General features: G+C 40.3%; 1 protein-coding gene across 1 annotated transcript in view; it reads left to right on the top strand.

The window, feature by feature from the left end:
* The window catches only part of PRKDC (protein kinase, DNA-activated, catalytic subunit), a 378,101-nt gene that overhangs the window by 37,719 nt on the left and 327,678 nt on the right, over positions 1–12,704 (top strand). The window contains exon 12 of the mRNA XM_089678402.1: positions 4,635–4,799. Within this exon, the coding sequence (XP_089534528.1) occupies positions 4,635–4,799 (165 nt within the window). The remainder of the gene's footprint in view (positions 1–4,634; positions 4,800–12,704) is intronic.

Here is a 12,704-nt window from a genome sequence, read left to right as displayed (position 1 = left end):
TTCGTTAAAGGCAATTGAAATATCTTCAAAGGATAAAAAGTACCCTGTGCATATTAATCACTCATTTACCCACCATTGGAAAAGATGTGAATATTGACCAGGTTGGAATTTGGGATTGCCTAGTATATGTGGTGGGATTGGATTTGCCTCTTGGCTCTCTGTCCCAAATGGAAAGTGGGACATATGATGGGGGACACAGTATGCTAGGAATCCATATTGGGGATCAAATGGTCATGGGGAGCAGGACAAAACTTCTATGGAAACGCACTGGGGTGGGGGGATCCTTTGTAATGGTGTCTGCTAGCTGAGCTGTTTTTGCAGCATGGTGACATGCAAGTAGATTTCGATTTCATAGCTCCCCAAGCTGTAGTTGTGTATAGCATCAATTTGTTAATTTTAGATCTATTATTATCACATATGAAGCAAAGAATTTCATCTTAGAATCCTCCCAAACTACGGGGAGCATGAGGGGATGCAGGACCCCTGACCCTCTGCCTGGACAGTGCTGATTGGCCCTGTGCTGATCACATGCACTCTCCCAAGAAAAAAAAACCCTCTAGCAATACACACTAAACTGAGCATATTCATTTGGCTACTGGTTCAGTCTTATCAGGTGGACATTTGAACAAGAAGAGGGGCAGAAAAAACAGGATCAAACAGCCATTTTACACAGTGCAGAGGATTAACCCCTCCACAGTGAGTATAACAAGCATGATTTACTGCATATACAGACTGATTTTACTGTTGTGGGTTTAGTAACACTTTAATGCAACAGTGGGGGTTTCCCTCACAGCACAAAAGTAGCAGTGATAGAGGGCATCCTTGTTGGGTGTCTCTCTGCATATTTATTAATGAGAATTTATATCCTTTTATTGATCTTTGTCACAGGAATAAAGGCTCTATTTTCTTTTTGTTTGAGATTGTTGACATCTCGCAAATGATTAAAGAAAGAGGCTAAATGAGAAGTCAATAGATCTGAAAATGTCTTTTGATAACCGTTCAAGAACCCATCCAGGCCAGATGATTTATTTAGCTTAAGAGTTTTAATTATCTTTTGTATTTTGGCTGTCATGGTCATGGGTCAGGATCGGAGGCCAGTAGCTATAGCAGTAGAGAGGCTCCCACTGACCAGCTGGATACATGCAGCAGCAGATCACCTTGGCAGATGACACAGGCTCCCCAGAAGTACAGAGTCAAAGCACTAACCGGTGTTCACTAGAGGTTCTGATGGTGGAGATGACTTTTGCTACATGTTAGCATGAGGTCATGGTCCTCAGGATGGCCCCACCAGGAAATGAACAGGATGGAGTCCAGTAGCAGATATAGCAGGTAGGGATCAAGCAAAAGAGTAGTTGGTACTCAAGCCAAAGGTCAGTAACACGTGGTCTCAGGTTGGGATTAAGCAGAAGAGTAGTCAAGGAACAAGCCAAAGGTCAGTAACGAGTTGTAGCGGAGATATGGATGGCAACAGGAATGACGAGAGCAAGATATTGGCTGGAGTGAGCACAATAATCTGGCAAAAAGGACATACAAAGGCATAACTTAAACAGGAAATTTATAGGAGGAAAAAGATCAAAGTTCAGCAGAAACAAGACCCAATGGGTAAGACAAGGTGGTGTCCAGCATCTTAGATAGCTCAGCAAGAAGAGACCCTGCCAGACACAGCAGAGGTCACAGGTTCACAACCAGGTCCTGACATCGGCTCTTGTAAATAAATGCTTGTTTTATAAGGTCTGTGTGTTGCTTTTTTAGAGTTGGAAGGTTTAGATTCCAAAAAAAACTTGTCTATATATTACTGTGTATTAGCAAATGGGTTCTGGTATAGTGCTTTGAAAAAGTATTTATACCCCTTGAAATGTTCCACGTTTATCACGTTACAACCAAACATGTAAATGTATTTTACTGGGATTTTATGTGATTGACCATCACAAAGTGGTACATAATTGTAAAGTGGAAGAAAAATGATAAATGGTTTTGAAATTTTTTTACAAATATCTGAAAAGCTTGGCGTGCATTTGTTTTTAGCCCCCTTTACTCTGATACCCCTAACTAAAATCTAGTGGAACCAATTACCTTCAGAAATCACCTACTTAGCAAATAGAGTCCAAACTGGATAAACAGCACTATCTCTCCAGCTCCTCAAAAAAGGGGTCAATGCCGGGAAAAGTCTAGGGAGTCCAATGAGTTGATGGCTTATGGATAAACTCTTGATGGTGCAGCCCTCCTCGGACTGGGAAATCATCAAAAACTGGAAAAGAACCACACAGGTGGCACAAACACCTAGCACATTATCCAAGGTTTATTAAAAATTAAAACAACAAAATACATACAATATGAAGTACATGCAAAAGCCTGTAACACCACAATGATGGCCCACAATAATGGCAGAGTGTCCGAATGGTGGTGCGGTCGGCTCCCTGGCGCATTTCGGGGATATATCCCTTTCCAAGAAAAGTGGTGGACGTATCCCTTTCCGTGAAACATGGTGGCAGCATCATTTGGGGATGCTTTTCTTCAGCAGGGGCAGGGAAGCTGGTCAGAGGTGATAAGAAGATGGATGGAGCCAAATACAGGGCAATCTTAGAAGAAAACCTGTTAGAGTCTGCAAATGACTTGAGACTGGGGCACAGGTTCACCTTCCAGCAGGACAACGACCCTAAATATATAGCCAGAGCCACAATAGAATGGTTTAGATGAAAGCATATTCATGTGTTAGAATGGCCCAGTCAAAGTCCAGACCTAAATCCAATTGAGAATCTATGGCAAGACTTGAAAATTGCTGTTCACACACACTCTCCATCCAATCTGATGGAGTTTGAGCTATTTTGCAAAGAAGAATATGCAATAATGTCACTCTCTGGATGTGTAAAGCTTGTAGAGACGTCCCCAAAAAGACTTGCAGCTGTAATTGCAGCGAAAGGTGGTTTTACATAGTATTGACTCGGGGTGGGGGGCTGAATACAAATGCACGCCACACTTTTCAGATATTTATTTGTAAAGCATCTTGAAAACCATTTATCATTTTCCTTCCGCATCACAATTATGTGCCACTTTTGTGTTGATCTATCACATAAATCCCAATAAAATAAATTTTTGTTTTTGATTGTAACATGACAAAATGTGGAGAATTTAAAGAGGTATGAATAAATTTTCAAGGCACTGAATATATTAGTATAGTAAATGTGAAACTTCCGTAAGACTAGCTGTGGATTTTGGAATGAGGTGTCATCCCTAAGTTTAACCCCTTCACGCAGACTGTACGCAAATATGTGGCTCCACTGGACTATCGATTGGGACCCAGAACTCCCGATTTAGGGTCACCTGATCGCTGTGACGGTCTCTGATTGGCTATCACAGTGATCAGTCACTGTGAAGCCCACCCCCTTGTTTTCTCTGTCTGAATGGAGGAGAGGGATACGTTGTATTTTTCTCTGTCCTTTCAGAGAGAAAAAGAAGTGTGTAAAATAAATAAATAAAAAGGTTTGATCTATGGCAGTGCCATGCTTAGTGTTGGGGTTGTAGTCAGGGGTCAGGGTCAGTATTTATTTTTTTGGTCAGGATTTTTTTTTATCATTTTTAAATTCGTATCAGTGTCTGTTAGTGGCAGGATGGAAAAAAAAGAAAAGCAAAATGCCCACTATTATTTCTGGGCCATACTACGGGTACAAACAGCAACTAACATACACATATGTGGTACTGCTGTGATCCTCAGGAGCAGGAGAAATTATTTTGGGTTGTTTTTTGGTGGTAGGTTATGATAGTAGCAAGAAATCTACAGCTAAATTAAAAAAATATATATATATTTTTTTTACTATGCTATTTTGGGCCAGTTTTCCTTTGAAAATAAAAAAAAAAATCAGGAGATATCTATTACCATTTACTACTAAATGAAAGCCCAATTTGTCCTGAAAAAAAAACAAGGTATAATCCACCTGGATGTGCAAAATAGTTGTGGTGATATGTACGGTTTTGCTAACAAATGGCAAAGTTGCAAAACTGTGCTTGGGCATTAAAATTTGTTTTAGGCGAAAAGGGGTTAAGTCTAGATAAAGCTTGAAATTGAGTCTTGGGGTTAAGTTTGTTAGCTAAAAGGAACCCTAGTTTGTTCCCCATGTATAAAATCTGTGGCGGGACCATCTCATAGACTTATTGGCTCTAGTAGTTAAAGTAGTTGTAGAAGGTAGAAGTTTTTTTTGTTTTTTTTTTTTACCTGCATTTTCAGGGTTGATCCGTGCTGTGTGTGTGTCAATAGATCCACAGACTGCAGCTCAGGATTGAGTCCTTGTTAATTCCCTCATAGCAAGCAGGTTGCTTTAGGGGACTCAGCTGGGGGGAGTAGAGAGGGGATGCGGGAGGAGGATAGGGGCTGCTCTGTGCAAAACCATTGCACAAAGCAGTTGAGTATAACGTTTGATTATTTAAAAAAAAAAAAAAAAATTCAGTTGCTTTTAAGGCGGAACTCTCTCAATCAACATTGACTATTTTTAATTTTTATGCTGCTAATATTAGTAAACTGATAGGAAAGTATATTATACTAACTTGTTTTTAACCTTTTTTACATTTCTTTAGTTACTTCCTGGTTTTGATTCCTAAAAAAATTATGTACAACTGTTTTTTTTTTTCCTTTTTTAAAGCCATGTAAAGCAGTGAATACAAAGGATGTGGATTTTATGTATGTTGAACTTATTCAACGCTGCAAGCAAATGTACCTCACAGAATCTGACACTGAAGAGGACAATGTGTACCAATTGCCAAACTTTCTTCAGTCAATTGCAAGTGTCATACTGCACATGGATGCAGTAAGTATCATATTCATTAGTGCCAGAGCACACATTCTGATCACCTGTTTTGCTCTTCATATAAACATTTCACCACAGTGACTATGATTTAGAAAAGTATATCTTTGGAAATACAAGAATTCTCTCCTTACATGCACTAATTAACTTCTACTTTTTGAAATGCCTTGAAAAGAACATTGAAATTTTTTCTTCACCCTCCCACAATTGGATCCGTTTTAGTTTTGCTTTCTGTGTAGTGGGGAGAAAAAAATGTTTCTCTGCCTTTTTAGGGAAGATATCAAACGTGTGATTCTGCCACTGGCAACACATTGCTAGTAGCAATATAGCCCATTTAAGTGAACCATTTGCACTGATGGACTCACTCCCTCACTGGCCCTGAATTCTGAATAATTTACCTCACTAGCAAAAAGATCAACATCTCGCTCACAGCTAGAGGGGAGCAGTTCCATAGAAAATGGTAAGTGGTCTGTTACCACTTCTAATTGTGTGTAGGAACCCCCCCCACAAAACTGAACTGAAGTTCCACTGTAAGAAACAGCAAGCAGGCAGGCTTTTATTGCATAAAAGCATACGTTGTCTCTTCTGCAATAAAATACCCCTACCTGCCTGCTCTTGCTATCTTCTCTGGTGCTGTAAACTGAGAGCTGTGCATGTGCAGCTCAGCTTACTTCAGCTTACATCACCAGGCCATCACCAGGAGTGATGTCATCCCCACCAGACAGTGAAGAGGCCTGAATATTGGCACTCAGAAGAAGCCAGTGCCGACTCACGACTGTTGGATTGGTAAGTACACCTTTTAGTTCCACTTTTAAATACACAATTATAAGGAGAGATGCAAAGGTGTACGCAGAGGTTTACTAGGGGATTCCCACTGAGTTTTACATCAAGCACATATAGACGTTGAGTTCAAGGCCAAATATTTCTGGTGAGTGTTTTAAGACAGACCTTGACCACTTTCCTAGAAAAAGTGATTACAGAGTGATTTGCAGTGCAGTCATGGAGGTGGTTATATATTGGTGGAGAGGTCATAAGAATTGAAGAACTATAGTTACATTATCATATGTTGTTGCTATTTGAGAGACTTTATTTGTATGTAATTTTTTAATACCTGGACACATTGCTTCTCTGTGATAATGCACAATTGTTTACATAGTTTGAATGGGGATTTCATTCCTGCTTTGTTTTTTTCACATATTTAACGTATTGTTTTAGTGTAGCTTGTGTGATTTACACTATTTGCACTTTATTATTTATAGGCAGCTTGAGTGAAGCTCCCCCTTTTTCCTAGGAACCATTGTACTATACAGGCTTGATTCCAGTCAGACCCTTCAGTTTTAGTGTTGCCTCTGGCCTAGATGGACACACTGCAGAGAACATCTGAAGAGAGAATTACAGTGGGTATAGAAAAAGAATTGTACCCCCTTTAACCCTTTCACTGCCAGAGCCATTTTTAAATTTTTTGCACACGTTTAAATAAACCATTTTAGGCCTTAAGATTACACGAAATGCCCAAAATATGATATATTTTCTGAAAGCAGACACCCTAGAGAATAACATAGTGGTAATTCCAATTTTGTATGTTACACGATATTATTTCAAATGTCTAGGAAATGCAAAATTTTATAGCAAACAAACACAATAAATGACCCAAAGTTTTGGTAAAATAGAAAAGAGCAGGTTGTGCCAAGTAAATAGATACCCAACATGCTATACCTTAAATTTGTGTGCTCTTATGAAATTGCGTCAAGCTTCTAGACAACACTTCATAAACCCCTATAGGTCATCAGTTTAGCGTTACAGAGGATGTCTGGTTCTAAAATGATTGTTCTCACTCTGGCGTGCGTGGCGGTATGAAACGTGTGTCGCAATTGACATTTTCAAGCCTAGGCGCCCTGACGTGTGCGTTTTACGTTGGTACATGCATATATGTGTGGGGGGCCCTCCCAGTTTTTTTGGGGGGGATATTATGTGCTTCGGTGTAACTATTTATTTAATTTTTTAATTTTTTTTTTATTACTTGTGGAAAAGGATCACTTCCTCCTAAAAATTACTTGTAAACTCAGTCAAGTTAGCTTATCACGTTCTCAATGTCACACTAAGCAATTGGACTTTCAACTGTGATCAGCTGTGGTTATTTTGAATAGCTCAGCATGAAAAGAGCTTTCCTGGATCATCTCAGTCCCTCGAGGTGCAACTGAAGCAAACTATCAACTATGGGTGGCAAGGCACTGTCAAAAGATCTCCATGATGAAGTTGTGCACAGGTCAAGATGGATACAAAAAAAAATTCCAAAGGCTTTATCATTGCCTAGAAGCACAGTGACATCTACGTATTAAAAAGTGGAAGGTATTTGGTACAATACAAACCCTCCCTGGATTAGGACGTTGCTCCACACTGGAGAAAGAGCCAGGAGGAAACTGGTCAGAGAGGCTACTAAGAGACCTACAGCAACTCTTAAGCAGTTTGACAAAGAGTGGTCAATGTGTGCATGTAACAACAATATTGCAAATTCTTCACAAATGTGGCTTGTATGGGTGGGCTTTAAAAAAAAATCCACTCCTCAAGAAAGGCCACATACAGTCACAACTGAGCTTTGCCAAAATGCACCTTGAAGACTCTGGAAAAAGGTGTTGTGGTAAAATTGAATGATTTGGCCTCAACACTAAATATGTCTGGCAGAAATCCAATACAGCTTACCATCCAAATAACACCATTCCTATAGTAAAGCATGGAGGTGGTAATATCCTATTATGGGATGTTTCTCTGCAGCAGGGACTGGAGCACTTGTCAGAATAGAAGGGAAAATGGGGTAAAATCTGCCCTCTGCCAGAAAGTTGTTAATGGGAATTTGGGTTTCTTTTCCAACATGAAAATGACCCAAAGCACACAGCAAAAATGACCACAGAGTGGTTGAAGGAGAGAAAGGTGAATGTCCTTGCATGGCCTAGTCAGAGCCCCCACTTGATCCCCATTGACAATCTGTGGAATGACTTGAAGACTAAAGTCCACAAACGGTCACCATCAAATTTAACTGAACTTGAGCAGTTCTGCAAAGAAGAGTGGGCAAATGTTGCAAAGTCTAGATGTGCAAAGTTAATAGAGACATATCTCAACAGACTAAAGGCTGTAATTAAAACAAAAGGTGGTTCAACAAAATACTGACACAAGGGGGTAATCCTTTTTTTTAACTTGGTGATTTTGTTTATACAGCAGGATAAAACAGAAGCTCTGTCTTAATTTCAGTCTGCAAAGCAACAAAATGTGATTATTTTAAAGGGGGCTGATTTCTTTTGTATACCCACTGTAAATTAGCTTGCAGACTTTCTCAGCAGGCACCAGTTAAAGGAATCAGAGTGGGTGTTGGATCAGGAGATCTTTAAATCACTCAAGGAAAGGTGGGGTAAGCCTCAAGTAGACCTGTTTGCTGCAAAAGAAAATGCAAAAGTGCCAGTATTTTTCTGTCTGGGAAGGCAGGACAGAGCATTGGGGGTGGATGCTTTTGGCTCAGACTTGGCAGTAATGCCTTTTCCTCCCACTCACTCTAATTCCAGCAACACTCAGAAAGTTTCAAGGGGAACGTATCTCACTGATCTTGATCACTTCTTATTGAGCCAGGAGGGTTTTGTTTTCGGCTTTGCTTAAACTATCAGTGGAAACCATGTTGCCTCACAAGAGAAATCTTCCATCTCAGGGCCCTGTTTTCCTTTCTCAGGTCAACAAATTCAATCTGGTGGCTTGGTTTTTGAGAAACAGTTGCTGAATGAGAAAGGGTTTTCGGGTCGCCTTGTGGTCACTCTTATGTCTAGTAAAAAAAAGGTTACTAGGGCGATTTACATGAAAATTTGGAAATGTATGGTGTTGCCATATAGGATATAGCAGTGTCCACCCTAAATGTTCATACAGCAGCACTGAATGTTTATGTAGAGAGGGCTTTAATTAAGGAACCATTAGTAATTTGTTTTTAAGGTTATTTCTTGGACAAGGCTGGTCTTGTCTTAGTGCTTTCCAAGTTGGAACCTGGCAGTGGTGCTACAGTCTATGACGGAAGGGCCTTTTGAACCATTGAAATCAACCTCTTTAAAATCCTTAACCCTAAAGATGGTGTTCTTTGTGGCAGTGACTTGGTGTTACTAAACCCAGGATCTTGCATTCACTATATCTGGTCTCCTACAGTACACAGAACATAGAAGTGCAATTATTTTAGTGACTATAAACTGCTAAATACCTTTTTTCATCAGCAGTTAGAGCAGTCTTGTGACTTCAGCAGAGCACTGTTTAAAGCTTGTAGAAGGAGTTTTCTTTCTGCCCTAGGAGGATGCAAAAACCCTGACCCTCTGTCTGGACAGTGCTGATTGGCCCTGTGCTGATCATATGCACTCTCCCAAGAAAAAAAAAACCTCTCTAGCAATACACACTAAACTGAGCATGTGCATGTGGCTACGGGTTCAGTCTGTCTTATCAGGAGATAAGTTGTGGACATTTGAACAAGAGGAGGGATAGGGAAGACAGGATCAAACAGCCTTTTTACACAATGCAGAGGATTAACCCCTTAGGTTTCACAGTGAGTATAACAAGCATGCTTTACTGCATATACAGACTTCTTTTACTGTTGTGGGTTTAGTAACACTTTAAGCTAGTGTTTCTGAATTGGTTGGTTTTTTAAAACTGATCCGGAGTTTCTTCTGAAGAGATCGTTCTCCCCTTTTTTCACCCTAACCCATACATCAAGCAGGAAGAGGTCTTTTACATCATACGTGTGAGAAGGTGTTATGCAATACTTTCAGTCTACCAAAGAACTTAGACTGATCTTTTTTTTTTGTTTTGCTTTTGGGAGCCAAGAAACATTGCAGGGCTTCCAGACATACTGTTTCTAGGTGGCTTAGACTAGTCTTTTAGGCAGGTCTATGAAAGCAAAGGTGTAAGGAGGATCCAGTGGGACTCTCTGCTCACACTACCAGGGTAATGGTTGCAGCCATTGCACTGGTAGTCCAGGGCAAATTTGTAGGGCAGCAGCTTAGTCAATTTTCTCTACTTTTGTCAAGCATTATAGGCTGGACTTGATGCCGGACAAGGATCAAGCATTTGGTCAAAAGGTCCTGCAGGCTGTTGTTCCATCCTAGATGGTAAGTATTTTCAAGGTGTTTTCCTGAAAGACGCTTATAAGAAAATAAGTTATGCTTACTTGTAACATCCTTTCCAGGAGGCTTTTAGGACAGTGGTGACTACCCACCTTATTTTGCAGTTGGTTAATTATGTTTGGGGATATGTATTTCCTTGTTATTTTTTGTGTCTTTCCAGAAGGCTGGAGGTGCTCTAGACCAGCCTTTTTCAACCGGGTGCCTTTAGGTTTCCACAGGGTAGCCTTGGCAAAAGGCCTAAAAATTGCCTAAAAAATTGTATTCATGCCAGCGGGTGGATCATGCTTGCTTTTTACTTTCACAAAGCCACAGGTTTTCATTGTACACCATTACAGTCTTCTAGCCATCGGCATCATTGACTTCATTGGTTGTTACAAGGACGTCGAGCGCCTGCACAGCATCCTTGTTTGCCCTTCCCCTGTCCCTCTCCTTCAGGACAGGGGTGTTTTTTGTTACCTTTTTTTGGGGTTGTATTCGATATGTGCAAAGAGAGATCACATAAATACTTAGAAGTATAACATTTATTAAAAGTACAGACAGATACAGATAAAGAAAATATTGGAAAATATAGCTATACTTAACTAAAGATGCTGTTTCGACATGGAGTCCCTGCCCGCTTTGTACGGCATGGCCCACCAGCTTCAGACACTTGCATGATTGCAAGCACAGGTTTGAGACTGAGCCTTACAAGTTATGGCTGTGGTAATATAGTACTTGAATTTCGGGAATGACCAACCCCCCCCCCCTTGTAAAAAAAATGACAACCTTATACGAAAGATGGCATATTCCTGAAAGGAGTTTAATGGACTGTCTTGTCCATATGGTCAGCTTACAATTAAATTCCTATGACCTGAATTCAGTCAGACCCTAGGGTCCAAAGGTACACTTACCAATCCTATTGCTTCAGTGTTAGTCAGCATCACTTCGTCACCTCCATGATCGCACACTCTCAATAATGAAGTCAAAATTCCTTCTCCAGGTTTCTGTCTATACTTCTGTCCCAACTCAGTAAATACCCCAGAAGAATATGTTTGTGTCTCCTCTGTGAAATTCTGTTCTGCAGATGCTCCCTGTTCTGTTCTCAAGTCTATGTCACTATTCAATCCTGTCGTCCCACCAATTCTCTCCCTTAGTTCACGTCTCTGCCTAGTAGTGACAATTGGTCTCACTGATTCTTGTGTTTCCTCAACCTGACCAATGTGCAGCCTCCTCCCAGTCACCTTGTGAAATTAGTACTCTAATATGGGCAGTAGCCCCTGCCTTTGTAGGAAATTGTTTTTACGACACTGTTTTCATTGTGCAGCATTTAATCGCATATGTTGAAAAATGTGTTACAACCTTCTCTCCCTGCCTGTCTGCATACATATTCTCAAAAGCGCTAATTGTCCTGAAACTGCCTGCAGTTCAGATTCTCTGTCTCAGCCAGGAGAGCTTGGTAACACAACCATCCTACTTGTGCTGCCACCTTCGTATCAAAGCCAGACAAGTCCAGTTCCGTCACTGACTGGCAAGGATCCACCAATTAAGTCGGTACTACATATTTATTTAGTTCGTGAACAACGGGATTCTACTGTCCAGACGTGGGCACCCAACTTGTAGGTGGGCTCACAGTTCGATTGTCTGACACCTTTCTCTTACCCCACCTAAACAACTGATGCATTTTCTAAGCTTTCTGAATGTACTATGGTTTATATTACAGAAACACAATTTTAAACCTGTCTAGCACAATCCTGCCGCTGTAACTGCTATCATTCATATCTCCAGTTTACACAGATCAAATACTCCACTTCTGGTACCATTTTTGTGTTTTTACGTTTTTGAGGTTGTATTCGATATGTACAAAGAGATCACACAAATACTTATAAGTAATTACAGATAAAGATAACATTAGAAAATATAACAATAATATTTAACTAAAGCTGCTGTTTCTGCCTTGGGTCCCTCTATTTAATGGCATGGCCGATGAATGGCACAGACTCATGCATAATGCAGCTCTGAGACAAGACCAATATTTCAAGCTACAACTGTAGTGTATATAAACTTGTGTGTAAGGAATGGACAGCGAACTCCCCCCGTAAGCAACAATATCACCTTTTAAGGACTTGGACAGTAATCACACATTTCTGAGAGATTTGTGGGTTGGCTTGTTCATATGGTCAGCTTACAATGAAATTCCTATGGCCTGAAGTAATTTAAGGTTAGATATTTGTGAGGCCAACATTTATAAGGAAATATGCAATTTGTCACATTAGGGGTTCACGTTAGCGGAGTTAGGGAGAAGAGAAGCATTGGAATACTAGTCATTACCAGGGTGCAAAGGGTGTATTTGCTTTGAAAGAATAAATCACCTGTAAACTTCGGCGTCTTTTGTGTGTGGATGTTGCTGCATTATGTAAAACTCTAGTTTAGTTTTTACATTATAGAATAGGGTGTCTCAAAAGTGTGCATAATTTTAAATGGTGCCTTGACTGATAAAATAGAAAAACTGCTTTAGACAACTGGAGGGTCTGGATGGACGCAGCCTTTTAAAGACTGTATGGTGCAGTGCTTCCTGAAAAAGGGGGAGTAGCTTTTTTTCTAGATGCTTTCTTGAAAGATTCCTGGAAAAGAATTACCTGTAGGTGTAACTTGGGTTTTTAGAGCGGTATTTAGTGCACTTCTAATTTCTTTTAAGATTAATTGTTACAAATTCTGTTGTTGCTAGTCCCAGATCACTCCTTTAACCACTTGCCTACCAGGCACTTATACCCCCTTCCTTACCAGGCCA

The sequence above is a fragment of the Staurois parvus genome, unplaced genomic scaffold (genome assembly GCF_062004578.1).
Source record: "Staurois parvus isolate SC_StPar_1 unplaced genomic scaffold, SC_StPar_1.0 ptg000205l, whole genome shotgun sequence".
In the NCBI taxonomy this organism is placed as follows: Eukaryota; Metazoa; Chordata; class Amphibia; order Anura; family Ranidae; genus Staurois; species Staurois parvus.
Note: the sequence above shows the minus strand (reverse complement) of the source record. Positions and strands in the feature narration are given on the sequence as shown.